The sequence below is a fragment of the Ascaphus truei genome, chromosome 6 (genome assembly GCF_040206685.1).
Source record: "Ascaphus truei isolate aAscTru1 chromosome 6, aAscTru1.hap1, whole genome shotgun sequence".
NCBI classification, from domain to species: domain Eukaryota; kingdom Metazoa; phylum Chordata; class Amphibia; order Anura; family Ascaphidae; genus Ascaphus; species Ascaphus truei.
In genome coordinates this window covers 36,405,687-36,432,951 of record NC_134488.1, presented here as the reverse complement: position 1 = coordinate 36,432,951, position 27,265 = coordinate 36,405,687, and the positions used below count along the sequence as shown (strand labels likewise).

Genomic DNA, 27,265 nt, shown 5'->3' with positions numbered 1-27,265 from the left:
CACCGCATTCATACCGCCTGCAAACTCCTACCTTCCCATCCGCTCTTATCACAGCAGTGGCAGAGGTGTAACTCAATGGATTCACATTCACATCTTGTGGAGTCTTGGAGTCAATATCGAGTGGTAGAACAAATCGGCGAGGGAAAGACTTTGCAACTGCATTATGGACCTGTGAAGGACAACAAACACCGATCACTGGGACACACAGACAATACTGTGCTCTGTAGCAAAACGTTTTCATAGTGGAACAAGAATGCTCACATTAACAAACAAGTAAGAGTCTGGAAACACACAACTATATTATTCAGTCTGGTGTCAGATACAGAGGGCGAGAGAGAGTGAGAGAGAGGACGGGCGACAGAGAGAGAGGTGGGCATGAGAGATAGGGGGGCGAGAGAGCGAGAGGGGATGAGAGAGCGAGAGGGGGTGAGAGAGAGAGGGGGGCAGAGAGAGAGGGGGCAGAGAGAGAGGGGGGAGGCAGATAGAGAAAAAGTGGGGGGTGAGAGAGAGAGGGGGACAAGAGAGAGAGATAGGGGGGAGAGAGAGGGCAGTCAAGAGAGAGAGAGGGGGCACAAGAGATAGGGGGCGTGAGAGAGAGACAGAGGGGAGTGGCAAGAGAGAGAGAGGGAGAAAGAGGGGGACGAGAGGGAGAGAGTGGGCAAGAGAGAGCGATAGGAGGTGAGAGAGAGGGAGAGAAATGGGGCCGGAAAGAGAGATGGAGAGAGAGGAGGGCAATAGAGACAGAGAGAGGGAGGAGCAAGAGAGAGGGCAAGAGAGAGGAAGGGGGGTCGAGAGAGGGGGGTCAAGAGAGAGAGCGAGAGGGAGAGGGGGGTGAGAGAGAGAAAGATAGAGGGGGCTGAGAGAGAGGGAGTGAGAGAGAGGAAGTTGGGGTCGAGAGAGGGGGGTCGAGAGAGAGAGAGAGAGAGGGGCTAAGAGAGAGAGATAGAGGGGGACAAGAGAGAGGGGGTCGAGAGAGATAGAGGGGGGCGAGAGAGGGGGAGATAAAAGAGAGAGAGAAAGAGAGGGGGAGAGAAATAGAGAGGGGGAGTGAGAGAGAGGGGGAGTGAGAGAGAGGGGGGTTATGATAGGGGGGTAGAGAGTGAGAGGGGGGTGAGAGAGATAGAAGGGGTTTGAGAGAGAGAAATTGGGGGAGAAAGAGGGGAATATAGAGAGGGGGAGAGAGAGAGGTGGGCGAGAGAGAGAGAGAGAAAGAGGAGCGAGAGAGAGAGGGGGGACAAGAGAGAGAAAAAGGGGGAGAGAGAGGGGGGTGAGAGAAAGAGGGGGGGCGAGAGAGAGGGGTTGCAAGAGAGAGAGGGGGAGAGAGAGAGAGAGAGGGGGGCGAGAAAGAGGGGGGCGAGAGAGGGGGCAGGAGAGAGGGATGGGGTAAGAGAGAGAGAGAGGGTGGTAAGAGAGAGAGATAGAGGGGGACAAGAGAGAGGGGGTCGAGAGAGATAGAGGGGGGCGAGAGAAAAAGAGAGAGAGAAAGAGAGAGGGAGAGAAATAGAGAGAGGGGGGGTGAGAGAGAGGGGGATTATGATAGGGGGGTAGAGAGTGAGAGGGGGGTGAGAGAGAGAGAGAGAGAGAGAGAGAGAGAGAGAGAGAGAGAGAGAGAGAGAGAGAGAGAGAGAGAGAGAGAGAAGGGGATTGAGAGAGAGAAATGGGGGGAGAAAGAGGGGAATATAGAGAGGGGGAGAGAGAGAGGTGGGCGAGAGAGAGAGAAAGAGGAGCGAGAGAGGGGGGACAAGAGAGAGAAAAAGGGGGAGAGAGAGGGGGTGAGAGAAAGAGGGGGGCGAGAGAGAGGGGGAGCAAGAGAGAGAGAGGGGGAGAGAGAGAGGGGGGCGAGAGAGAGGGGGGCGACAGAGGGGGCAGGAGAGAGGGATGGGGTAAGAGAGAGAGAGAGAGGGGCAAGAGAGGCAGAGGGGAAAAGAAAGGGAGGGTGGGCAAGATAGAGAGGGGGGACAGAGAGAGAGATGGCGTCAGAGAGAGAGAGGTGGTGAAAGAGAGAAAGGGGGGAGAGAGAGGAGGGACCAGAGAGGGAGAAGGGGATGAGAGAGAGAGGGGGGGAGAGGGAGGAGAGAGAGAGGGGGGTCAAGAGAGAGAGGGGGGTCAAGAGAGAGAGGGGGGTGATAGAGAGAGAGGAGGAGTGATATGGAGAGAGAGGTGGGGGCAAGAGAGAGAGGGGGGGCAAGAGAGAGAGAGGGTGATAGAGAGGGGGGATGACAGAGAGAGGAGGGGGCGGGAGAGAGCGGAGGGGCGAGAGAGAGAGGGGGGCACGAGAGAGGGAGAAGGGTCCGAGGGAGGGAGAGGGGGGCACGAGAGAGAGAGAGGGGGCACGAGAGACGGAGGCACGAGAGAGAGGTGGGCGAGAGTGAGAGGTGGGCACGAGAGAGGGTGCACGAGAGATAGGAGGGCCAAGAGAGAGGGGGACGAGAGAGAGAGGTGGTGGAAATATATACACGAAAACACACGCACACATACTATATATGCGCATACATACATACATATACACAAACCTCATCCAAGGCTTGTCCCGATTGGCGCAGGTTTTGCAGCTGCAAGATGCGGAGAGCTGCCCCGTCATCCTGACAGCAGAGATCGAGCACAATGCAGCCCTGCTCCTCATAGGCGTTAATATGATGAAATGTCGCAAACGGCGAAGCGTGGAATGTCACGGGGTGCAGCTGAAACAGCACACAGATCATTACATTATCAGGATATATACCCGGGGGTAATATGGGCGCTACATAATGTTACTGGTTACAAACTTCTGGTTAAAATGTTTATACATTTCCAAGATCAACATTAAAAAAAATGTTATACCTTTACTGGTCTAATTTTGTTTAGAGGGGACATTAATACTGTAGCTTTTATCTATTAATCATACTCATTGTTACTTTATAGTGGGGAAAAAGTGGCAATATCCCCACCGTACAGTGGACAGAACCTTTGTTCCTGCAGGTCTTTCACAGGTCCCCAAATCTGCTTCCTTCATCCCATTGCCACGTTATACTGCGGTAAACTGCAGATGAGGATTCTGAGAAGTGACATGCAATAAGCACACATGGCCATGTGACTAGGGTTCCTATGTGTCTAGTATTGAATCAAACTGTCCTGTATTTGGACACTGTTCAGTAAAATATTTGAGGTAATATTGGACATGTATGTTTATACCGGTATTACCTCTCTGGGCGTGTATATATATACCGGTATTACCTCTCTGGGCGTGTATGTGTATACCGGTATTACCTCTCTGGGCGTGTGTGTATACCGGTATTACCTCTCTGGTTGTGTATGTGTATAACGGTATTACATCTCTGGCCGTGTATGTGTATACCGGTATTACCTCCCTGGGTGTGTATGTGTATACCGGTATTACCTCTCTGGGCGTGTACGTGTATACCGGTATTACCTCCCTTGGTGTGTATATGTATACCAGTATTACCTCTCTGGGCGTGTATGTGTATACCAGTATTACCTCTCTGGACATTTATATCTATACAGGTATTACCTCTCTGGGCATGTATGTGTATACCGGTATTACCTCTCTGCGCGTGTATGTGTATACCGGTATTACCTCTCTGGGCGTGTATGTGTATACCGGTATTACCTCTCTGGGCGTGTATGTGTATAATGGTATTACCTCTTTGGGCGTGTATGTGTATAATGGTATTACCTCTCTGGACGTGTATGTATATACCGGTATTACCTCTCTGGACGTGTATGTATATACCGGTATTACCTTTCTAAACGTGTATGTGTATACCGGTATTACCTCTCTGGTTGTGTATGTGTATAACGGTATTAAATCTCTGGCCGTGTATGTGTATACCAGTATTACCTCTCTGGGCTTGTACTGTATGTGTATATCGCTATTACCTCTCTGGAATGTATGTGTGCAGTATTACTTCTCTTTACATAGTGGCCTGATCGACTTTGGGGGCTGCAGGATTTCACTGAGCAGAGAGAGAGCAGGGCTGTTGCTAGGGGACACGGCAGCTTCCTCAATCTTGATTGGCTGCATTATCCAGCAGCAGCCGATCAGGAGGAGGTGTGAGCAGCCGGGTGGTGGGGACAAGAAGGAGTAGGAAACAACATGATGCGGTGAGAGTGTGTGTGTGTATGTGTGTGTGTGTGTCTTGAATGCAACGCAGCCTTTCACCATTATGTCCAGTATTTTTGGAGAAACCACCTGACAACCCTACTTGTGACTTGGATTAATGTGCATACAGATGTTGCACAACTTCTTGTTTTCGGCACCAGGGCAAGTTGCAAGACCGCGATCCTAGCTGCCTTGGCGCTGGATGATATTCGCTGCGTGGGGTCCAATCAGAAAGCATGGACTACCTACAGCGATGCCACCTTAAGCGTTTCCAGACCGCAAGTACTGCTACCTGTACATGGCTTTGCCTGCGGCATTATAGAACTTGTATATAGTTACATAGTTACATAGTAGATGAGGTTGAAAAAAGACGTACGTCCATCAAATTCAACCTATGCTAAATTTAGACAACAGATACTTTATCCTATATCTATACTTACTTATTGATCCAGAGAAAGGCAAACAAAAAACCCCATTAAGGGGAAAAATTAATTCCTTCCTGACTCTAAGAATTGGCAATCGGATTAATCCCTGGATCAACATCCTTCCCATGTATACTTATTTGGTATATCCCTGTATACCTTTCCCATCTAAAAAGATGTCCAACCTTTTTTTGAACAAATCTATTGTATCTGCCATCACAGTCTCCATGGGTAATGAATTCCACATTTTAACTGCCCTTACTGTAAAGAACCCCTTCCTTTGTTGCTGGGGAAATTTCCATTCCTCCAATCTTAAGGGATGGCTCCGAGTCCTTTGTACTGCACGTGGGATGAATAGTTCTTTTGAAAGCTCCTTGTATTGTCCCTGAATATATTTGTATGTAGTTATATCCCCTCTTAAACGCCTCTTTTCTAATGTAAATAAATCTAATTTAGCTAGCCTCTCCTCATAAGTTAGAATGTCCATCCCCTTTATAAATTTGGTGGCTTTTCTATGCACTCTCTCTAGTTCCATAATGTCTTTTCTTAGGATTGGTGCCCAAAATTGTACTCCATATTCAAAGTGTAGTCTTATTAATGCTTTGTAAAGGGGCATAATTATTTTTACTTCCCTTCCATCCATTGCCCGTGTAACAGGGGACTTATCCCTGTTCAGTAATGTGCCTTTAATCTAGCAGTGTGGTGGTTAACTTCTGGTAGTTAATTACTAAACACCACCTGCCTGATTGAGGTGGCTTACAAAAGCCTGTCTGTTCAAACAGGAAGTAAGAACTCTTTAGCTGACACCTGAGCTGAACTTGGAGACACACTTGTTTTGAGCTCTGCCAAAGTTAGCAGAGCTGCTTTCAAGACACAAGGCCCAAATAAGACTTCTAAACCTGGATGCTGATTTTCTGTGCACGCTCAGTGCGGTTCCAGGAGAGCAGAGAAGCTTACTCTACAGCTGATAGACAGATAAGACTTTCATTATTAAGAGACTGCTTATATCTGCTTATTTTCATGCTATGTTTGGGGCTGGGGAGAAATGCTTGACTAGGGAGATGTGAATTGGTTGCATAGTGTTTTCCCTAGAATGACTCCCAAGTGAATGGAAGCTTTGTTCCCCCCCCTGTGTTTGGATAATTTTCCTGATGAAAAGGAACAGGCAGAATAAAGCCTATTATAATTTCACGTTATAAAGCCTCCTAATTGTGTACCTCTGTGAACGTCCGTCCACATATGGTCATCAGAAGTGGGACAAGAGGTGTCCTTGTAGTTAAAAAGGACCGGAGTTTTTATGTGAAATTTTTTGTTATGCTTTTTTGCCTACAAACAGTCTAAACAACTTGGAAAAAAAAAAACCCTCATGCAGCAGAGATCAGATTTAAAGGGACACACACCACTGAAACTTACAAAACCACAGATGGACTCTTTTCCCCAATCCCAAGAGACTGCTGAAGCAGGTAAACTTTTAATTACCTATCACAAAGTGTAATACGGTCATTGAAATAGGGATTTTGCCTTCTAGCCATAGTCAGGGTTCAAGAAGTGAGTCAGCCCTTAAAAAGGGATAGATTTTTCTTGTTTTCAAAAGTTTCGCTGATGCAGTGAAAACAGATGGTGACCAACGAGTGGTACTGATTTTGCAAATAAAGTTTGCCACACCGCATAGGGCTACCAGCTGTGAATGGAGTATATGCAGAAAGGTGTGAAAATTGATACAAAGACTGTGCTGAAGCAGGGGTATTTTTAGCAAACAAATGCTAAGTGTAAAATTGCCCTATAAAGAAAAAGGTTTTTCAAAGCCAATTGCTGAGTGTTGAGTCCACTGCAAAGAATGTTTTTTTTTCTGCAAGTAAAAAAACTATGCCTATTATCTTGAGAGCAAAACAGACACCCAAAGTGTGAAGTGTGAATGCCATAATACCCAAAGATGAGACTGAAAATTACTGAACTCAGGCAGAAAACCAAATTCTGTTGCTGAAGCGGAGGGATTCACCTAGCAAATAAATGGTGTATAGCAAATAGACTTTTTTTTTTACCTAGCAACTGCACAATCTTGTATACCTGATAAGAGAAAATGCATGCACAGTACTGCTTATATTGAAAAAAAAAAAAAAATTACCCAAGAAAGAAAAATCTAGAGATGCCTGTGAGAGCCATGACCTCTACAAGCAAAATATGCCCACCTGTAGGACTATCACAATTGGGGGTTCTAGCAAATACAGTGGCAAAAGCTGCAATAGCGCCTCCTGAGGTCAGGAAGAAAATGACACCTGATAGCCTAAAAATGGAGGACAAGATGCAGCGTTCCTGTAATGAACCCTACCCCACTGAAGAGTGGCCCTTCCAGTCCAATAAAGAGGAAGACATCTCTTACGGGGAACCTGAACCGAGTCACACCCACAAAACACCCCAAGAATGGTGGGGGGTGCCTGAACTCGGCACGAACAGAAAAGACCGCTCCCTTTGATAACGAATATGATCAGCAGGAGACAGAGCGGGAGCAGTGGATCACCGAATATTTCCGTCAGCTATTACAGTTGCAAGAAAAGCCAGGTGGATCCAGTGACGCTGCTAAAACTTCAAATGAAGATGGAGACCCCAGTATCCCTGAAGGGACGGTGTCATCCAAATCAAGAAGGAAGAAAAAGAAAAAGAAAAGCGGTTCTTCACTTACTGTGGAAGTAACAGACACGTCCGCAGATCCTGTGGAGAAAAAGGGGGACCGAGATGCCCTGCAGGCTAGAGAAAATGGAGAATTCGTCCCACGTATAACTGAATATCCAGAGGGCCCAAGGCAGAAGTCGTGTACCCCAAAGAAGTGTCTGTCCGGTGCCAACAGTGAGGAACCCTCAACCAGTCATCCCAGGGAAGCGGAGCCGGAACCAGTGAGTGACGATCCCTTAACCAGCCCTGAAGACGCCCTGAAAATTGCCAGGCGTGACTGTGATTTACTCCGTGAACAATTGAATCAAAAGAAAGATGGTTACGCGGAGCTACTGAAAAATAACGTGAGGCTACAAAAAGATGTGCTCACAATTTACTCTTTAGCCAGGACAGATTTGGACAATCTCAAGACTGAGCTAGATACTGCAAAGGCTACTATTTCCGCCATGGATGAAAAGCAGAGCCAATCTGATAAAATGGTGGCTACCCTAAAGCGGAAGTATGAGGAGGCACTGAAGCAGATGACAGTCTTCCAGCAAGAGGTTCACACTCTTAGCATAGAGCTGAATGCCTCACAACAGGGGATCAACAGTGTCCGGATAGAAGTGGACGTATCTCAGAAAGAGGTTCAGACACTCCACAGAGCACTTGATGCCTCACATCATGAGACCAACAGCTGCCGCACAGACCTGGAAGTTTCCAGAAAGGAACTACACAGTCTCACTGAGGAGCTGGACATTTCAAGGAAAACTATCCTACATCTTAACTTAGATCTCAAAGTCTCTCAGAAGGAGCTTCAGAACTTAAACCTGGAGATGGAAGTCTCACGCCAGGAGACAGCCCGCCTCCAAGCAGATGTGCAAAAATGGAAGGTCGACTGCAAGGAAGCCCTGAATAGTACAGAGACTGAAAAAAGAGAAAATTTAAGATTAAAAAAAGAAAATTCTGAGTTGACAGAATACGTCAAGGGAAAGAATGAAGAGCTGCAGGCTCTTAAAGAAATAAATAAACTTTTGAAAGAGGAAATGTTTGAAGCAGAGCACCGACTGCAGAACCAACTGCAAGGTCTGCGTACACACCTCCAGTATGCTGAGGAGAAGCAGAAAACGCTGCAGGAAGAAAAGCTGCAGGCTGCTAAAGAGGTACAAGCGCTGCAGGAACGTCTGAATACCGAGTACGTCCCCACAGAGCAGTATGAGGAGCTAAAGGCCACGCTGCAGGTCTTCAGAGCATCATTGGAGGTGGATCTTCGATACCAGGTGACTCTGTATGAGAGGGAGCGTGAGAAAGCTCAGAAACTGGAGCAAGAGCTGGAGAGACAGAGAGACTGTTCCATTCCCTTGAGTCAGTACACCAAGGAGAAAACAGACGCAGCGGCAACCTTGACGACAAAAATTACAGAGCTCCAGAATATGAAGGAGACTCTGAAACAGATTCCTCCAATACGGAAAAAGGTATTGGCACTGCCCAAGCACCAGTATCCCACAGTAACTAATGCCCGTGAGGACAAGGGTACAGTGAGAGTTGGGGACTCCACGCAACTTCAAAACAAAAATACGAAGTTTGAGCCACCAAAGAAAGCACTAGCCAAACCTACAGCTGCCCAACAGGCAACAAACAGAGGTAGGAGTGCAGAATCCTTAGCTGAAGAAGCTGAACTGGTGACTCCGTGGTGTGGAGAAGCTGCAGAAAGACCGCTTCAAGAGCAGAAAACTCCAAGGGCTAGTCCTAACTGCTCTACAACTGTTGCCATACACTTTGTCTACAAAAAGAGGAGTGTCCGACGCAACAGAAATCTCAAGACCGCGCAAGCAATAAGAAGACTTTACGTGGAAAAAGTCCTCCTCGAGCGACTGAGGAGTGCTGATCTCAAGCACCTTCGGGAGCAGACAAAAATAAACTGGAGAAAGGGCTCCAATCCCAGCGGGACAGAAGGTTCTCTTCCTCCATCCACTCTCATTCAAGTCACAGAAAGATCTCGAATAACAGTGGAAGGATGGGCTTTGGCCGTGGTAAGCCCGAGCTTCCCACAAACAGGGGAGGTATGTAACAGGGGACTTATCCCTGTTCAGTAATGTGCCTTTAATCTAGCAGTGTGGTGGTTAACTTCTGGTAGTTAATTACTAAACACCACCTGCCTGATTGAGGTGGCTTACAAAAGCCTGTCTGTTCAAACAGGAAGTAAGAACTCTTTAGCTGACACCTGAGCTGAACTTGGAGACACACTTGTTTTGAGCTCTGCCAAAGTTAGCAGAGCTGCTTTCAAGACACAAGGCCCAAATAAGACTTCTAAACCTGGATGCTGATTTTCTGTGCACGCTCAGTGCGGTTCCAGGAGAGCAGAGAAGCTTACTCTACAGCTGATAGACAGATAAGACTTTCATTATTAAGAGACTGCTTATATCTGCTTATTTTCATGCTATGTTTGGGGCTGGGGAGAAATGCTTGACTAGGGAGATGTGAATTGGTTGCATAGTGTTTTCACTAGAATGACTCCCAAGTGAATGGAAGCTTTGTTCCCCCCCTTGTGTTTGGATAATTTTCCTGATGAAAAGGAACAGGCAGAATAAAGCATATTATAATTTCACGTTATAAAGCCTCCTAATTGTGTACCTCTGTGAACGTCTGTCCACAGCCCATTTGATGCAAGATAAGATCTTGTTTGCCTTTGCAGCTACTGCATGACATTGGGCACTATTGCTAAGCCTGCTGTCTACAAGCACTCCTAAATCCTTCTCCATCAAGGATTCCCCCAATATATCTCCATTTAATTTGTAAGTCGCCTTTTAATTCTTGCATCCCAAATGTATAACCTTACATTTATCTGTATTAAACCTCATTTGCCATTTACCTGCCCACGCTTCCAGTCTCTCCAAGTCCTTCTGAAGAGAAATTACATCCTGCTCTGATTCTACTACCTTACACAATTTAGTATCATCAGCAAAGATGGAGACTTTGCTCTCGATCCCAACCTCAAGGTCATTAATAAACAAGTTAAAAAGCAGGGGTCCCAGTACCGATCCCTGAGGTACTCCACTCACGACTTTAGCCCAACCTGAAAAAGTTCCATTTATGACAACCCTCTGTTGTCTGTCCTTTAACCAGTTATCAATCCAGGTGCATATAACTATACATGGTACAAGTACAGAATCGCAATGCAATTCAGTATCAAGTGGGTCCGCATCTTTAAAGCAGCACTGCAGATTACATACTGCTGCGGCCGAGTTTATTTGAGCATTTGCCCGTTCTCGGCCACAGCAGTAACCTGGCGCGCGCCAGAGGGTGCCGGGCGCGCGCCGAAGACACGGAGGAGCGCCCTCCGATCGGGGCTTTCTCCCTCCCGCTGCCGGGTCTGCCGGGTCCCCCGGAATCCCCTGCCGCCATCCCCCACATCGCGGGACACCAGGGCTCCCTCGGGGAGCCCTGGATGCGCGTGCAGGGGGCGCAGGCACCCGATGACGCGTGACCGCGCATCGATGATGCGCGGCACGCCGAGGGAGTGCGGCTAGCATGCCGGGGCATCCCCAGGCTTGCGGAGCTAGCCGCACTCAAATAAAATGTGCCGCCTCTGTACACGTAACAGGGCGACTTCAATTCCTCCTTCCAGCTCATCTCCCAATGACATTGATATCCAGAATGGACGCAGGCTATCATGAGCCTTTAACTTTCACAGGCACAGTCCCATGCCACCTGGCTAATAACCTAATGCTGCTATTCCTGGTACTCTGTGAAAGAACTACAGTACTTTAAAAACAATGCGATTGTCCTCCGCAAATGAACGTAATATTACTTAATGCAAACACTTGACTGTTTTGATTTCTTTGCAAATTAAGAGTCCATTTCTTTTTTTATTGGAACGTCTTAATGGTAGAGAGCATCAATTATAATAATAATTATCAATCAAGTGTTTACTCAGGTTCTAGCCCACACTGTCCCGTTAGAGATCAAATAATGAAGGTGGAGCGGGGGCTTTGCCTGTGCAAACTCCTGTTCAGCACACTGTGGCATCACACGGAAGGGAGCAGCCAGAGGAAATCGAACTCAGCCCAGGTCTCTGCTCAATGTGTTTACAATCTAATATCTTCACATTTCTGTTTTCAATACTCATAGGTATCCAATTGTATTTATATATACATTGGTTCCTTTTAGTGCTGGGACTGGGAGGGACCGCATCTTTAATTTTACAAAGCATATGAACACCAAGGTTTGGAATCCTCATTCAGCATTTCCATAGTATTCAAGATATAAAAAGTGTGTATCTAACATATCAGGGACTGTAGGAGTACCTCCCCAGTGTGCTTGTCTGCCACGTGGAATATGGTGTTATATTTCGGTTCCCAGTTGATCGAGTCGGAGATTGTTGCCCCTGTTATTTTGCTGGTAAAAATCTTCCACACGTTTATCTTAATCGGCTGCTCTACAAACACCACATAGTTTTCAGTCATTCCTGTGAAGCAGAAGAGTGAGGAAGATGAAACATAGAATTTGACGGCAGGTACAAACCACTTGGCCAACCCAGTCTGGCGAAGGCTCCCATCGGCTGTAAAATCTCACACCCCATTTGTTCTTGGTTTTCTTTTGTATTTAGCATGGCTGTATGTCTATCCCAAGCATAATTTTATTCCCTTACTGCAGGGGTTCTAAACTCCAGTCCTGAAGACCACCCACCCTCCCCCCTATCCCAGCTATAGCACAGTTTGCTCTATCAGTGGTTCAGTCGAAGAGTGAGACACAGATTGTACCAAAGCATAGATATCCTTCAAACCTGACCTGTTGGGGGGGATTTGAGGACTAGAGTAGAGAACCCCTGCCTTACTGTATTAGCCACAACCACCTCTGTTGGGAGGTTATTCCATCAATCCACCACTCTTTCTGGGAAGTACTGCCTCACATTTCCCAGAAGCCTGGCACTGTCCAGCTTGAGAGTATGACTTCTTGTTCTAGATCTCTCTAACATATACGTCCGTCCTGTGCCGTGCAGCAGCAGACCATTTGTTCTGGGGGTTCGCAGAATGGAGCGCTGTGCACGTCACTCAATGTCTTTATTCATGAGCAATTCATTTGTTTGAGTAGTAGAGGCAAGAAAATAAAGTGGCCTTCAAGGGAGAGACAAACATTGGTATGATACGGCCAATCACATAACCACTGAGGTTAACTGCAAAATGTAAATCTATACAATTAATTTCTGCCCAGAGTTGGAATTCACATCTTTCTTTGGAAAAAGTTGAGAAATTAGATTATTCACACTTAACGATTACAATTGCAGGAATAGTGATAATATAAGGACATTCAATGCATGTACTTTTTATATTTTATGGGGGAGGGACAGTACGGGACAGTTGCTGAAGCTAGGAAGTATTTCTCTCTCTTTAGGAGACATCATTGGCAAATATGTCACTGGAGTTCTTAGTTTGCCTTCCTCTGAATCAATATAATTATATAAGTATAGTAGAAGTATCTCTCCCCCCCCCATTAGAATTTAACAAATGTTGACCTAATGTAGACATAAGTATTTTTTTTTAACCTAACCTACTATGTTACTTAAATATAATGCACTGGTTCTAGACCTGGTTTCAATGTATGTTCAATCTCTTTCTGCAGGTCAACAAGGTTCTTACCAAAGCTGTGGTAGTAGGAAGGTTTCATCGTCTCTATTGCTGCTATGGAGCACACCACCTGTGCCCCATGTAACGTGCCCTCAGACCCCGAATCCTGGGCAGGAACTCGGATAATGTTGTAGTGTGTTCCTACAAAAATCAAACAAGAGTCCAGTAGTAGTGGACGCACCTTATATTTTGTCACTGGGGAGACTCCTGGAGCGGGTAGGACCATTGTGGCCGAAAAAGCAGGGAGCGGGGATTGTTGGAGTCACAGGCCTCAGCCTGGTCAGTGCCAGGTGACAAGCAGGATCATCGTGTCACATTCAGGGTTCGGTGGCAGGAAGCAAGAAGGATCGTCGGGGTCACAGGCAGGGTTCAAAGGCAGGCAGCAAGCAGGATCGTCGGGGTCCAGGAAGGGGTAGGCAACAGGAAGGCAGGAGCAGGGCAGGGGAGCAGGAACTGAGACTAGGGAGTCAGGACTTTGACTAGGGAGCAGGAAACAAACGGGGACAAGCCAAAATACTAGCAAGGGCCTTTAATCAGTACAGGACTCCACACAGAACAGAAGCAGAAGCATGGGCATAAGGAGTCTGGACACAAAATAAAGGCAACGGAGGAACAAGAAACAGGAAACTATAAGGACAGAGGCCAGGAGCACCAAGAGGAGACAGACAGACAGAGGAAGCCCAGAGCAGACAGAAAACAGCAGCACACCCAGTGGACAGAGAAAGTAACTATCACTGTGATCAGGATGTCTAGGAGACACTGACATTAATACCTTTAACAGTGAGAACTACTGAAAGGGCTAACTTGAGGAACTTCTGCATAGGAGCTACTCTTTAAAACCAGAGACAGAACATAAAACACAGACAAAGCGAAGTTTTAGCACATCAAGTGAAACTCATACACGGTACAGTGCCTAAATATATATGTATAAATATCTGCACTCTGTATTAGAGTTGTCACAACCATCCTGCAAGCAAACAAGTTCCCCAGGGGCTTACAACAATTTTGGCCAAAAATGTCAAACTAAAAGACCATTTTACTTAATAGATATTTATACATATATATTTAGGCACTGTACCGTGTATGAGTTTCACTGGATGTTCTAAAACTGAGCTCTGTCTGTGTTTTATGTTCTGTCTCTGGTTTTAAATATATATTGCAATGCTCAGTAGCACTCCTCTGTGACACGCATATGCTTATATATATGTTGTGGTTATTTTGGGGGTTCAATAGGAGCTTGTTAGATGTCCAGTATATTTTACAATTGTGTTTCAGCTATTCCTGGCTGATTGGAGGTTGGCAACCTCCTACTTAATTTAAGCTCACCCCCTCCCACATTTAAATGGTTAAGGGCTCACTCCATAGCATCTTCCACATAGGGGAACTTGTTTGCTTGCAGGATGGTTGTGACAACTCTAATACAGAGTGCTTTTCCTGGTAATGTACAGGTTAATAAAGGCTTCAATCAGACTTAGAACTTTGCAACTAATATTGACAGATTTACTATAAATCATTCTTCCTGTTATTACACAGGTTATTAAGAATTTATATTAGCATTAGGGACCCCTGAATTGTGGTCTGCCATGAAGTTGGCTCAGGGGCTTACAACAATTTTGGCCAAAAATGTCAAACTAAAAGACCATTTTACTTAATAGATATTTATACATATATATTTAGGCACTGTACCGTGTATGAGTTTCACTTGATGTGCTAAAACTGAGCTTTGTCTGTGTTTTATGTTCTGTCTCTGGTTTTAAATATATATTGCCATGCTCAGTAGCACTCCTCTGTGACACTCATATGCTTATATATATGTTGTGGTTATTTTGGGGGTTCAATAGGAGCTTGTTAGGTGTCCAGTATAGGAGCTACTCTTACAAGATGTTGGTCAGAAGGCTGAGTGGTGATTGCCTTTAAAGTCTGAAAATCTGCTTAAGTAACAATCTACCCAAGTAACAATCTGAGGAAAAGGAATTGATTACTGAAACAATTATCTATAAATGTGTGCGCACTGCAGCACTATATATGAAAAAGTATTAGTTAGAGGTAATTTGAATTAGAATTTGGGTGAACTAACGAGAAGTTGTGTATCCATGTGTGTTAATATACTCACAAAAAGCTTGTTGGCAGGTTTGTTACCTTTGGGGCTAATTGGCTCCAAATGTACCAAACCTGCCAATAAGCTTTTTGTTAGTATATTTACACACATGGATACACAGACCCATTACATTAATAAATTCATTTGGCCGGGCTGCAAAAAGGACCCTTCCAAGGAAGTCCAGCCATATGGCTACTGGAGAACTATGGGTTTATTACAGGCGGATAACCTTTAATAGACCAACATGAGAGTTCTTGATGGATAGTGCACAGAACGTCAGAACTTCCCATGACAAGTAGAGAACTGAGGGTTTGAAATCTCTGTACACTATATTTCATCTAAGAAGAACCTTTATACTGATCTCTAAAAATGTATTATGATAATCAAAACACAAATTATATGGTTTTGAAGTGAAACTTCTTTGCGGGCATCTACAGAGTTTTGATAGGAAAAATGCCTTGTGTTGTAACAAAATTCCATGACCGAAGTGACGTCACTGTTGGCAGAAGAGGCAATCAGTGACGTTGGGGGAGGGAGAGGGAAAGACACACACCCAACCGTGTCCCCGCAGCAGTGTTGCCAGCTTTTACCAGTGAGGATGTACGCAGCAATGGATCCATGGGGGAGAGATAGAGGACACACAAAAAATCCAGCCGCCCTGTCCGCAGCTATGCTGGGGAGAGTGTCCGGGCTGCCATGTCCCCGCTCCTCCGCCAAGAGGAGGAGAGAGTGGGTGCTTCTCCGGTAGAATCATTGCGCATGTGTACAAGCCTAATAGGTACTGCCCCATTCTAGTGCATGCGCAGTAGCCTTTACTATCTGTTCTGGCAGAATGTGTACAAGTCTAATTCGGGTCTGGCCAGTGCATGCTGAACAACACCCTTCCCCACACCTCCCCCCCTGTGTTCCGGTACCTCCACCGGGACGGGGAGACTGGCTTCGGCTAGGCAGAAGGCACCAGCAGCAGGACATGTAGACCACACACACACACACTGACAGGCAGTGTGTCAGTCAGTGTGTGTGTCAGTCAGTCTGTGTGTGTGCATTTCAGTCAGTGTGTGTGTGTGTCACACTGACTGACAAACACACTGACTGACTGTTACTATAAATATTGAAATGCAAATAGCTAAAACACACGTTCTAAATCAAACTTCTTTGCGTTTTGGCACTAAAATTGTGTTATGATTTTCAATTAAAAACATCACCATCACAAATACAATTTCTGTGTCAAAACAGTGACAATAGACCAAGAAGTTTTACTTAAAATGTGCGGGCTCAGCACACACACTTTTTTAAGTTGTTCTTTAAGCGTTGACAATATGCACAGCATGACACTTTTTTTGCTGGTGCAATAAAGCTCTGTCCAGGAGAGCCAAATCCAATTTAAAAAGGTGCCTAGGACACATGGAGGTATAGTAACTGGGTGCCAGGAAAACTTGCTTCAAAGGCCATGTTCTTACCAGCCCCAACACTAAGATTTTCAACATGTAGCGTAGATCAGGAAACCATGAACACGTTTCCGCTTCCTTCTGGGATACACAGCTTGAAACTTCTTACCATTTTTCCCGTAGGAATTTCCCATGTTGTATACAGTCCCATCGGGGTCATAATGGGGATGCGCAGTTGCACCATTCACTGCAATAAACTTGGTCCAGTCAACCTGTAAGAACATTTAACAGTGTCCAGCTATCGTGAAGGAGTCACAGAACTTCATTTAACTTAACCCTTTTGCTATCTGTGGATCAGCAACATGTTGGCCATCTATAGATGAGAATATTGGCCGGGTATCAGTAGGTTAGGTGGCATAATTTGTACCAAGAACAAAGAAAAATAAATGTAAATATAGGTTGTAGACATGACAGCCTGGACATAATGTAAAATACATTAGTACATTATTATTATAAACTTATATTTATTGCAATGCAGAAGAAAAGAAATTAACCGAGCGAGGCTGAGTTGGTCTCACTATAGAAAATGACGTTATTCTCATCAAAACTAAAGATCTACTTCTCCTCAAACTCCATTTGTCATTATTATAGAGCATACAGAAACCCCAATATATGGAAAGGTGAAATCCACACTATGAATCAAGTGATTTATTTGGATTCTTCTTTGCAGACTACTAACCCTTTACAGGGCGAAGGACTCGATTAGATAAGTAGGACTTGTGTCCCCCAAACATATTTACACTTATTCAATGGGAGCTGGATGTAGATGGCAAATCTAGAGTCAAATCAGCATCTAGTTACTGAGAAACCAGATCTAGGTGAGGACTTGGGTCTCCACCAGCTCCATCTTCTGCTTCTTGTTGGTTTAGATCATTAACCCTTTGCTCATACAGGTTGTGATGAAATTTGGTTGTAAAGATCCATGGGAAATTACAGATGCTATTAGGATTCATACCTGGCATGTCCATAAGGACATGAAATAGTTCAAAGAAGGTAATATTACCAAAAGTGTTCACCTTTTCTCGTGTTTCCAAAATCTCAGGGTCCACTTTATGCATCAAATGAGTCTCTGTGCTGACAAAATAATCACCGTTGTATCGCACAAAGTTTATGTTGCCATTGTCAGAGGGTTCTGAAAGACATGAGGCATGAGATTTGGCACAGCCAAGCTGAACAAATGAAGAGCTACAAATATAAATATTGACATTACATAAAAAAACAAGAAACACAGCGCACAACGCTCATAGTGCATTAAATGATATCTTTAGTAACCAAAATAAGAAGGTAAGTATTGTGCGTACATAAAACAATATCCCTGCGCTTTAAGGGTATCAAACACGTGCCCAGGAGCAGAAGGGGTGGGGATAGGGTTAAGGATTTATCCTTTCAAGAGACCTTCTGGATATATAAATTGGGCACATTATATCCGGGAGGTCTCAATGAGGATATAGATATATGGTCCCTTTACTGACCACCTCACACTGGTGATATAGCTAGGTCATGTATTTAGAAATTACATTTATATTCTGAGCTGGTATATTTTATATATTAAGCTTTTAAAGAAAAATCTTTTTAACATTTTATTAATTTATGGTTTTAAGGTATCTATTGATTTTTTAGCTCGTGCTTCTTTTTCGAATATAATTCTGTTGGTGGTTCTTAGAATCACTATATATATTCCAACACATCTACAAATATTAGTGTGTACTAATTCTTTTTTCTTTATTTTAGAGTCCTCTTTTTGAAATTGTTTGTTATTATATGTTTAAATAAAGTTGTTTTTAGTTTTTTGTTAGGATGCATTCTCTGTTGCCATGGAGCTTTCTGACTCCTCCCCGTTGCGTTGCGATTGGTTCAAACCCTAATTGAGGGACTAATCAGTGACGCTGGAGGGGTATAAAATGCCAATAGACTCATAAGTCTTTATTCCCTGATGAAGAGACCCTCTGTGGTTTCGAAACGCGTAGGATTGATGACATTTGCGAACCCTCTACATCCCAGCACTCCCAGAGAACTGATCCGGTGTCCTGCAGACTTGCGACGAAGTCTCGCGATCTTGTGACGTCACAGACCCGGAAGAAGCTCTCGACCAGGACTCAAAACCGCGTGTACTCCGCTGCTCCGTTATACACGAGATTTATGCAGTGACGGGCACAACGCATATAAGCGGAGGTCTTTTTCTGGACTGCTGAAGCTGCACTAGCCTTTCCCTAAGGCGAGAGGCCAAAACACCAGCGTTTGGAGTGGAGACTTTCCAGGCCCTACATCGAGGTTGTTGGAGTGAGAAGGAGAGAGCCACGAGACCATCACAGGCGTCCGTTGGTGCTTGGGTAACAATAACCCTGAAATACTTGTTTAAATTTTGTTTTATGTACGCACAATACTTACCTTCTTATTTTGGTTACTAAAGATATCATTTAATGCACTATGAGCGTTGTGCGCTGTGTTTCTTGTTTTTTTGTGTGCATTTAGGGGGGACCAGAGCCATCCCTGGTGTCACAGCTGCAGACGCTCCATAAATACTCATACTATACACAAGGTCACCTATTTAATTGTATCACATTCATCACGTTATTTATATATTGTTGTTGCGCACTTTTCTTTTGTTCACCTATTTCACTACTCTATTGCTCTTGGTGCTGCACACTTTCATTTCTACCTGTCACCCCTCCTCCAATATGGTGTGGAGTCTGGTAAATTGCAGACAGAAACGTGATGCTAATTTTGACTTATTATTCTCTGATAATCATGTAGTGGTCCCTGAGAGTGAGGATATGAGGGTTTCAGTTGAGAAGCATTTTAAAGTTTTAGAACAATTACTCTTGACCGAAAATAAATTGTATCTTGAAAAAAGAACAATTCAAAAATATGTAGAATGTGATAGGGCCCCTAGGGGCCTACGTATTAAAAAACTACCAACTTTCGGTAAAGATGATGCACATTTCATGAAGGAGTGGAACAGAATTTTGGATGACTGTTCCATGGCCCTCATGAAACTCATTATCTATGAAAGAACCAAGTCATTAAAAATTATTGACAAAGAGGTAACAGATGTTGTTAAATTACTTGAGCCACTTGTAATAGAACATGATTGCTCAGAAATAGAGCATGACCTCCGCATGAAGCTCGAGCATGCGGAGGGTGAAATTTTGAAGAAGAAGCACGAGAAATTTTATAGGGATAAGTCTGATTATGACAATAACAGACAGAGAAATTGGGCAAAAGATGCTGAGAGGGGTAGACCCTCCAAAACTCATTCTCAAAATAGGGAAGGTAGGGATTCTTCCTACTCACAAAATAGAGTCAACAATACACAAAGACATCAAAATCCCAATTTCCACCCTGCCAATAGAGGATGGGAGAATCAATATTATGGGGAGAGAAGAGGTCCCCCCAGATTTGATGAACATTTCCATCCCCCTAGACATGAAGGGCATTTTAGAAATCCCAATTATAAAGGGAGGAATTATATCCCCAATTTTAGATACGGCCAGAAAGAATTTGATACACATAGGGATAATAGGCCCTATACACCTATTGCCAAAACTCAATCACCAGCCCAGCATTCCCCGTCTTCTTTTTTGGACTCAGTCAGAAAAAGACACCTGGATCCGAAAAAGAAGGGGGAATGTGTGGAAACCTCCCAAAAATCTCTGTCAGGGGAGAGAAAGAAAAGAACCCTACCAGAAGAGGAACTAGAGGAGGGGCCAGAATTAAAGAAAAGAGGCTACGAGAAAGATGTGTGACATCTCCCTCTCGTGGTATTTTTAACTTATCCTCAGTTATTTTAACCACTGACCAAAAAAAGGTCCTAGACAGGGGTTTGACATTTTCACGCTCATGCCTACCGAACTCATTTCAATTATACACTGACCTCCAAAAATTCATGCGAAACCTCACATTAAAGAGACATTTTATTAAACTAGATAAGGAAGGTAATGAAGTTCCAAATAAAACAGGAGTGTCTATTGTTCCACCCGAGGTTGTTATAGGTGAGAATTTAGAACTCACACAAGGTTTGAGGCACACGCACTTTAAGGGGAAATCTAAATTTTACCCCTCCCATTCTAAAGGTCACCATGTCGAGACCTTTTTCAACATGGTTAACAATGACTTTAATCTAATGAGTAGTAATATGAAGTCGAGTGACATAAAACATAATCTCACTAAAAAAGAAAATTTAGCATTAAAATTCCTAAAGGAGAATAATAATCTGATAATTAGACAGGCGGATAAGGGAGGTGGTGTCGTTCTACAGAACCGAAAGGACTATGAAGGAGAAGCTTTGCGACTCCTGAATGACACCACTTCATACTCTAGGCTTAAAAAAGATCCAACAGTGGACTTTCTAAATTTACTTAGATCACTATTGGATCAAGCATTAAACTCTGGTGTTATCACCAAGATTGAGTATGAATTTTTGTTTACAAGTTCCCCCAAGATCCCGATATTTTATCACCTCCCAAAAACCCACAAATCAATAACAAATCCCCCAGGCAGACCAATAATTTCAGGTATAGATAGTTTAACAGCCAATTTGTCCCAGTATGTTGACCACTTTTTGCAACCCTATGTCGAAAAACTCCCCTCCCATCTAAGGGACTCCACGTCATTGCTCAACTTGTTACAAAACTTAAAGTGGAAGGATTCGTATAGATGGTTAACTTGTGATGTGCAGGCCCTATACACTAATATACCACATCAACAGGGCCTAGCATCGGTAAAATTTTTTCTATCTAGCGATGCCGAATTTCATGATTTAAACAAAAACTTCATCCTGGATTCCATCAACTTTATCCTGAAACATAATTATTTTATGTTTCTGGAGGAATTTTTCCTGCAGGTTTGCGGAACTGCGATGGGCACTAGATTTGCCCCCAGTTTCGCAAACCTGTATATGGGAGAATGGGAGCATAAGTGCATCCTTAATAACAATCCCTTTAGAGGAAATATCATTATTTGGCGTCGCTTTATAGACGACATTATATGTCTGTGGGATGGGGACCAACATTCTGTAAGCCTTTTTTTGAAATATATAAACAATAACACCAGAAACTTGACATTTACCCATGTGGAAAGTGTCAAGGAAATTAACTTCTTAGATTTGAATTTGAGGGTGTCTGATGAGGGAAACCTTATAAGTAAAACTTATTTCAAGGAAGTGGATTCAAATAACCTCCTGATGGCCTCAAGTAACCATAAAAAATCTTGGATTCTAAATATACCTGGGGGCCAATTTTACAGGTTGAGAAAAAACTGTAGTTTGGACACAGACTTTGAAAAACAGGCGGGTGACTTAACCTTAAGATTCCTAGAAAGAGGTTATCCCCTCAAAAAACTTACTGATGATCTTGATAGGGTGAGAAAAATAGATAGGAATCAAATGCTCGTTCCAAAAACGAAACATCAAAAGAAACAAATTATAAGTGAGGAAAAATGTAATGTCGCTTTTATTACAAATTATAATTCCATGACTTCACATATAGAGAGGATTGTAAAGAAGCACTGGTCAATCCTGTCAAATGACCCAATTTTGGGAACACACATTTCTAAGTTCCCAAGGTTTATTTATAGAAGAGCAAAAAATCTAAAGAATGCTCTGTCCCCTAGTGACATAAATATTAAAACTACACCTGTGGGAGAAAAAAGATGGTTAAATATTAAAAAACCTTGTGGAAACTTCAAATGTGGAAAATGTTCAGTGTGCAAACACTTACACTCTAATAGCAAAACTCTTGTGTGTCCAAAAACTGAGGAAATTTATGAAATATCTGATTTTATTAATTGTAATTCGGATCATATTGTATATTTAATTGAATGCCCGTGTGGCTTGTTCTATGTAGGGCGCACTAAACGCCAATTAAAAACACGTATACAAGAACATATACGAAACATAAAACATGGTCTGTTAACTCATAGCCTCTCTAAGCACTATGCCTTACATCACAATAAAGACCCCATATCCCTGCGCTTTAAGGGTATCAAACACGTGCCCAGGAGCAGAAGGGGTGGGGATAGGGTTAAGGATTTATCCTTTCAAGAGACCTTCTGGATATATAAATTGGGCACATTATATCCGGGAGGTCTCAATGAGGATATAGATATATTGTCCCTTTACTGACCACCTCACACTGGTGATATAGCTAGGTCATGTATTTAGAAATTACATTTATATTCTGAGCTGGTATATTTTATATATTAAGCTTTTAAAGAAAAATCTTTTTAACATTTTATTAATTTATGGTTTTAAGGTATCTATTGATTTTTTAGCTCGTGCTTCTTTTTCGAATATAATTCTGTTGGTGGTTCTTAGAATCACTATATATATTCCAACACATCTACAAATATTAGTGTGTACTAATTCTTTTTTCTTTATTTTAGAGTCCTCTTTTTGAAATTGTTTGTTATTATATGTTTAAATAAAGTTGTTTTTAGTTTTTTGTTAGGATGCATTCTCTGTTGCCATGGAGCTTTCTGACTCCTCCCCGTTGCGTTGCGATTGGTTCAAACCCTAATTGAGGGACTAATCAGTGACGCTGGAGGGGTATAAAATGCCAAAAGACTCATAAGTCTTTATTCCCTGATGAAGAGACCCTCTGTGGTTTCGAAACGCGTAGGATTGATGACATTTGCGAACCCTCTACATCCCAGCACTCCCAGAGAACTGATCCGGTGTCCTGCAGACTTGCGACGAAGTCTCGCGATCTTGTGACGTCACAGACCCGGAAGAAGCTCTCGACCAGGACACAAAACCGCGTGTACTCCGCTGCTCCGTTATACACGAGATTTATGCAGTGACGGGCACAACGCATATAAGCGGAGGTCTTTTTCTGGACTGCTGAAGCTGCACTAGCCTTTCCCTAAGGCGAGAGGCCAAAACACCAGCGTTTGGAGTGGAGACTTTCCAGGCCCTACATCGAGGTTGTTGGAGTGAGAAGGAGAGAGCCACGAGACCATCACAGGCGTCCGTTGGTGCTTGGGTAACAATAACCCTGAAATGCTTGTTTAAATTTTGTTTTATGTACGCACAATACTTACCTTCTTATTTTGGTTACTAAAGATATCATTTAATGCACTATGAGCGTTGTGCGCTGTGTTTCTTGTTTTTTTGTGTGCATTTAGGGGGGACCAGAGCCATCCCTGGTGTCACAGCTGCAGACGCTCCATAAATACTCATACTATACACAAGGTCACCTATTTAATTGTATCACATTCATCACGTTATTTATATATTGTTGTTGCGCACTTTTCTTTTGTTCACCTATTTCACCATTGACATTACATACCTGGTAATTCAAATGTGGACATGAATCGCTTAAACAGGCTCTTGCAGGGGTCTGGCATGGCCAACGTACCGAACTCAGAGACCACGATCCGGTTTTGGCTTTTGTTCGTCTTATAACAGTCACTTTCAAGAAACTTGCTCATGTAGGTCACAGAGCCATTCTCCATTGTGAACTTGTGCATCAGAGCCATGCCATCAAACCAGTGGTTATACCTGGGAGCAAGACGGAGGGAAGAAAGAAAAGGGATGCTACAAACAAAGCACAGCTTGAACACAAGACAAAGTTCAATGGCAGTAGATAAATGTATCATGAAGACAAATACTAATGTAACGGTCATACGTTCACTATGTATCAAATATGTCACTATATTCTGTGCAATGTCGACCATTGAGTATTATGGAAACTCTTTATCAAGGCGTATGTTGTGTAGTCACTAGGAACAATACCAACTACATCTGTATTTCTAACACAAGCTTTGGAGAGCTGTATAAATGTTTCTTTGGAGATCCACTTTAACAAAAATGTGTACATAGGATAGAAAACTTAACCAATTCCAGCCCTGTAATGTGCATTGACACACATGTATCGGTAATTGCTTCTATGAATTACAATTCACTTATAATTATGACATATCTATTGATGGCTCTAACTTCAGTTGGTTCTGTGACTTGCACATAGAAAAAACCTGTACACCCTTAATTATTCCGTGACTGAATTTTTGGCCTTACAGTATGCATCGCAAACATTTTTTAATTCCCTTCACTTCTGGAATAATTATCTGTACTATGTCTAAATAATGGTGGTGATTTTACATGAAACATTTCAAATAAATATAATAGGAAGATGATAATTAGTACAGTGAAGTAATATGTTCTGCAAGTAAAAGCACAATTTGCATATTAGTACTGATTATAACTCGTCATATTAACATTTGAACTGAATTAGGAAATTATCAGGATTGATAACATGAAAATATAATTAATTTCGGCAAAATCGGATAGTTATCCTATTTGAAAAAAAATTGCCACGTTAGGGGTGAATTATTTTCAACCTGCAATCTCAGCATTGGCGTGTTTCATTGGCGCGGTTTTCTCGCAGAATGTTTGTACCTATTTTTATTGAGAAGAAACTAATGTCAACATCAATGTCTGCGTTTCCATTTTTAAGTGATAGTTGTGTCAAATGCTTAATTGGTACAATAGAGTGAAATCAGAGTTAACGTGGAATAGATATGATACATTATTGACACTGAAGGCAAATACTGACATTAAAGTGCAGTACCAAGACAGATAATGCAAGCACATAGAATGCGCTATACTTGCGGTCACCAGAAATCCTGTATATACAAGATTGTCCGTCATTTCATGGACATGTCCCGTAAAGGTCTGTCTGGACCCATGAGTCCGGTATTTTAGCACCTTGACGGGAAATGCCTTAACCTAAAATTACCTTAATGAAATCAGTTATAAAAATGTAATAGATTTCTAATTGTGTAATAATTACATTTTCCGATAGAGGTCACTTTACTAAAGTATTAAAATAATAAAGTTGGGACACTGCCTGGTCATCCCATATCAATTCCAATCTGGCTTTCGTCCCAAACACTCCACCGTAACTACCCTGCTAAAAGTTTGCAATTAAATCCATTGTGGAATGGAACGGGGACAACTCACTGGTGCAGTATTCCTAGATTTTGCAAAGGCTTTTGATACAGTTGATCATGCTATCCTGCTTAACAAACTCCAGAGCTCTGGAATAGGGAAGCATGCTTTAAACTGGTTTCAGTCCAACCTATCAGGAAGATCCCAACATGTGTCCATCTCAGGCTCTAACTCCAACCCCCTGGCTATCACCTGTGGTGTCCCGCAAGGCTCTGTTCTGGGGCCCCTACTCTTCTCAGTGTTCATTAATGATCTTCCCACAGCTTGTAAGGAAGCCTCAATACACATGTATGCAGATGACACAATCCTATATGAACATAGCCATAGCCTCTCTGACCTTCAACACCTACCTCAGTCTGACTTTTTGAGACTCGAAAACTGGATTTCCCAAAACAAACTGTTTTTAAACACTGACAAGGCTGTAACATTGGTATTTGGGACCAAGACTAAATTTTTAACGCTTCCAGCGACTGAGCTCCAGATTAGAACCAACGCTAACACCACCCTAACCCCTGTCACTAGTTTTAAATACCTGGGCTTATGGTTTGACTCCCACTTAACATTCGGAATACACATTGATACCCTGACAACCAAGACCTATGCCAAACTAGGGGTACTTTACAGGAACAAATCCTCCCTAAGTCTCCTGGTCAGAAAGCGTATCGCACAGCAGATGCTAAAGCCAATTATTGACTATGGAGACATAGTATATGGCACTACACCTCAAACCCACCTTAGCAATCTTGACACCCTCTACAATTCAGTTTGTCGTTTTGTTCTCCAATGCAACTACAACACACATCACTGCGAAATGCTCAAAGAACTAGATTGGTCATCACTAGAGTCTAGGCGCAAAGTTCACCTTTCCTGTCTTGTCTTTAAATTCTTTATGGGCAAGCTACCCAGCTATCTGAACAAGCTCCTCACCCCTACCACATGCAGCACTTATCACCTGAGATCAGACTCCAAAAGACTGTTCATGGTCCCAAGGCTCAACAAAGTATCCGGCCGTTCCTCCTTCTCTTACCATGCACCCCAAAACTGGAACAACCTACCAGAGACTCTCACATCCACCACCAGTTTAAGTTCTTTCAAATCTAAGGCTGTCTCACATTTTAATCTGGTCTGTAACTGTTTCATTCGCACATAATATATATTTTCTTTAACTGTGCATGCAATGTCTTGTATATAATGTATACCCTGTTCATTTATGTAACTGTATTTGTAACCATGTATTATTTGTCTTAACTCTGTGCCCAGGACATACTTGAAAACGAGAGGTAACTCTCAATGTATTACTTCCTGCTAAAATATTTTATAAATAAATAAAATAAATAAATGACACCCACCCCTATACTCAGTGTGCGTCTTTCCCTGTCCTGTCACACGCAGAGATAATAAAACCCAAAAAATAGAGCGGTCACACGCGAGATACCGTTCAACCCGAAGAATCTGCAAATCATTAATCGCTCATTATAACATCACACTTTCATACTAGATTTCGACGTCCCGTATTATAAAAACGTAAATATGGCAACCCGAACCAAACTGCAAACCATACGTATGCTTCCATGTTAAAGTGATAGCCTGTGCTATATAAAAAATATTTATTTGCTATTTAATCCCCGGACACAACAGGCTTCCTATTGAAATATGTACGTGACCACATGTACACAGAAGAATGAAGTTACTTCTCACTTGTCATTCCCAAACTCGAACCTGCCAGGTCCATTCCTCAGCAGGCTGCCCTTGACCCATTTGGGGATTGTCCCGGTGACCTGGGTCGGGATGGGCCATGGAGTTTCCTGCACGGTTTGGAAGAGCGGAGCGATGCATTCTACCCCCGCCCTGGAGGAGGAGCACAGTTGCTGGTTTTCCTGGGCAAAAACATGTTTCAGACCTGTGGACAAATGACAAAATTAGGGGGACATTTACTATGCAGAGATACCAATGTCTGTTCTGTCATTAAGGTAGA

General features: G+C 43.2%; 1 protein-coding gene across 3 annotated transcripts in view; it reads right to left on the bottom strand.

Moving 5' to 3' along the window:
* Nucleotides 1–27,265, bottom strand: part of LOC142496910 (carotenoid-cleaving dioxygenase, mitochondrial-like) — a 70,106-nt gene that overhangs the window by 18,930 nt on the left and 23,911 nt on the right. For all 3 annotated transcript variants that reach the window (XM_075604005.1, XM_075604004.1, XM_075604003.1), the window contains exons 2-9: nucleotides 26,989–27,190; nucleotides 23,630–23,841; nucleotides 17,360–17,475; nucleotides 16,453–16,555; nucleotides 12,810–12,938; nucleotides 11,478–11,638; nucleotides 2,514–2,681; nucleotides 32–169 (exon numbers count right to left, since the gene is read on the bottom strand). In XM_075604005.1, the coding sequence (XP_075460120.1) occupies nucleotides 32–169; nucleotides 2,514–2,681; nucleotides 11,478–11,638; nucleotides 12,810–12,938; nucleotides 16,453–16,555; nucleotides 17,360–17,475; nucleotides 23,630–23,841; nucleotides 26,989–27,190 (1,229 nt within the window). The remainder of the gene's footprint in view (nucleotides 1–31; nucleotides 170–2,513; nucleotides 2,682–11,477; nucleotides 11,639–12,809; nucleotides 12,939–16,452; nucleotides 16,556–17,359; nucleotides 17,476–23,629; nucleotides 23,842–26,988; nucleotides 27,191–27,265) is intronic.